Source organism: Sphaeroforma arctica (assembly GCF_001186125.1).
Source record: "Sphaeroforma arctica JP610 unplaced genomic scaffold supercont1.10079, whole genome shotgun sequence".
Taxonomy (NCBI): Eukaryota; class Ichthyosporea; order Ichthyophonida; genus Sphaeroforma; species Sphaeroforma arctica.
The window spans coordinates 1-988 of NW_014030479.1; the positions used below are offsets into that span (position 1 = coordinate 1).

Consider the following 988-nt stretch of genomic DNA (forward strand, 5'->3'; position numbering starts at 1 on the left):
ATATCTATATATTTATATACTTTAATATTGGCTTCTAATACCCAAATAGAAGCTCGTATATTCTAGCGGCAAATTAGCGGCAAATTTATGAGCAATACATACTCTTCGTTACATAAATACACACCATAGCCTTCGGTATTTAGAAGGGTATGATTTAGAAGGCTATTATGCTTCATGACCCTCTAGTAGAGATAGTAGAGAAGAAAGAAAATATGGCTGGACATGGCTAAACGGACTAACTACAAGTTGGCCATGTATGCTTCTCATAGGACATAGAACCTTCTGAATTATACAAATATCCATTTTGTTTCTGTTTTTGTTTTTTTACTATAATATATATATATATATATATATACTAATATCAAAGAGTCAAGAGACCCAAGAGTCCAAGACCCATGATTCTAACCCTATGAGCGTAAACAAACACAAAAGCCCGTCAGAAACAAGATGATGGGCATTTAGTAGTTATTCTGTCACTAAATACACTCTGGATATATACACACAGTGCGAAACAAGTTCAATATACTTGTATATAAATATATATATACATAAACCTTATACTGTATACTGTACCATGACTTGCACCGGTAAACTGACTATCAAGTCTGTCAAAAAACTGACAAATGGCGTAGAAATGCCCCTGTTTGGATTGGGCACGAGTCACCGGGGGGGCTTCAGTGCAGAGGCTGTGAAGCAGGCACTGGTCGAGTGTGGATATCCTATGATTGATACTGCAAGGTATGTATTGTGCTGATTGTATTGTTGTTAATGAATTGAGTAGGAGACGTTATACATCTTGGTATGGTATGTGTTTAGATATAGAGTATCGTTTGATAGTATTGAGAGTGATAACGCCATATGGCTACATGCTTGTGAAGTGGATTTATGCCGTGTTAGTAATTCGTATAGTGTCCAGATTACTTCCTTTAAATTTAGAGTGCATGTTGAACTAAATTGTATGTCATTTCAGTAAGGCGGTGTGCCAAGC

General features: G+C 36.2%; 1 protein-coding gene across 1 annotated transcript; it reads left to right on the plus strand.

The window, feature by feature from the left end:
• Positions 1-574: 574 nt before the first annotated feature.
• Positions 575-738, plus strand: SARC_17217 (hypothetical protein; the record flags this gene model as incomplete). Its single annotated transcript, XM_014288688.1, has 1 exon — positions 575-738. A coding segment is annotated over one exon (164 nt), but the record flags the coding sequence as incomplete, so codon positions are not given.
• Positions 739-988: the final 250 nt, after the last annotated feature.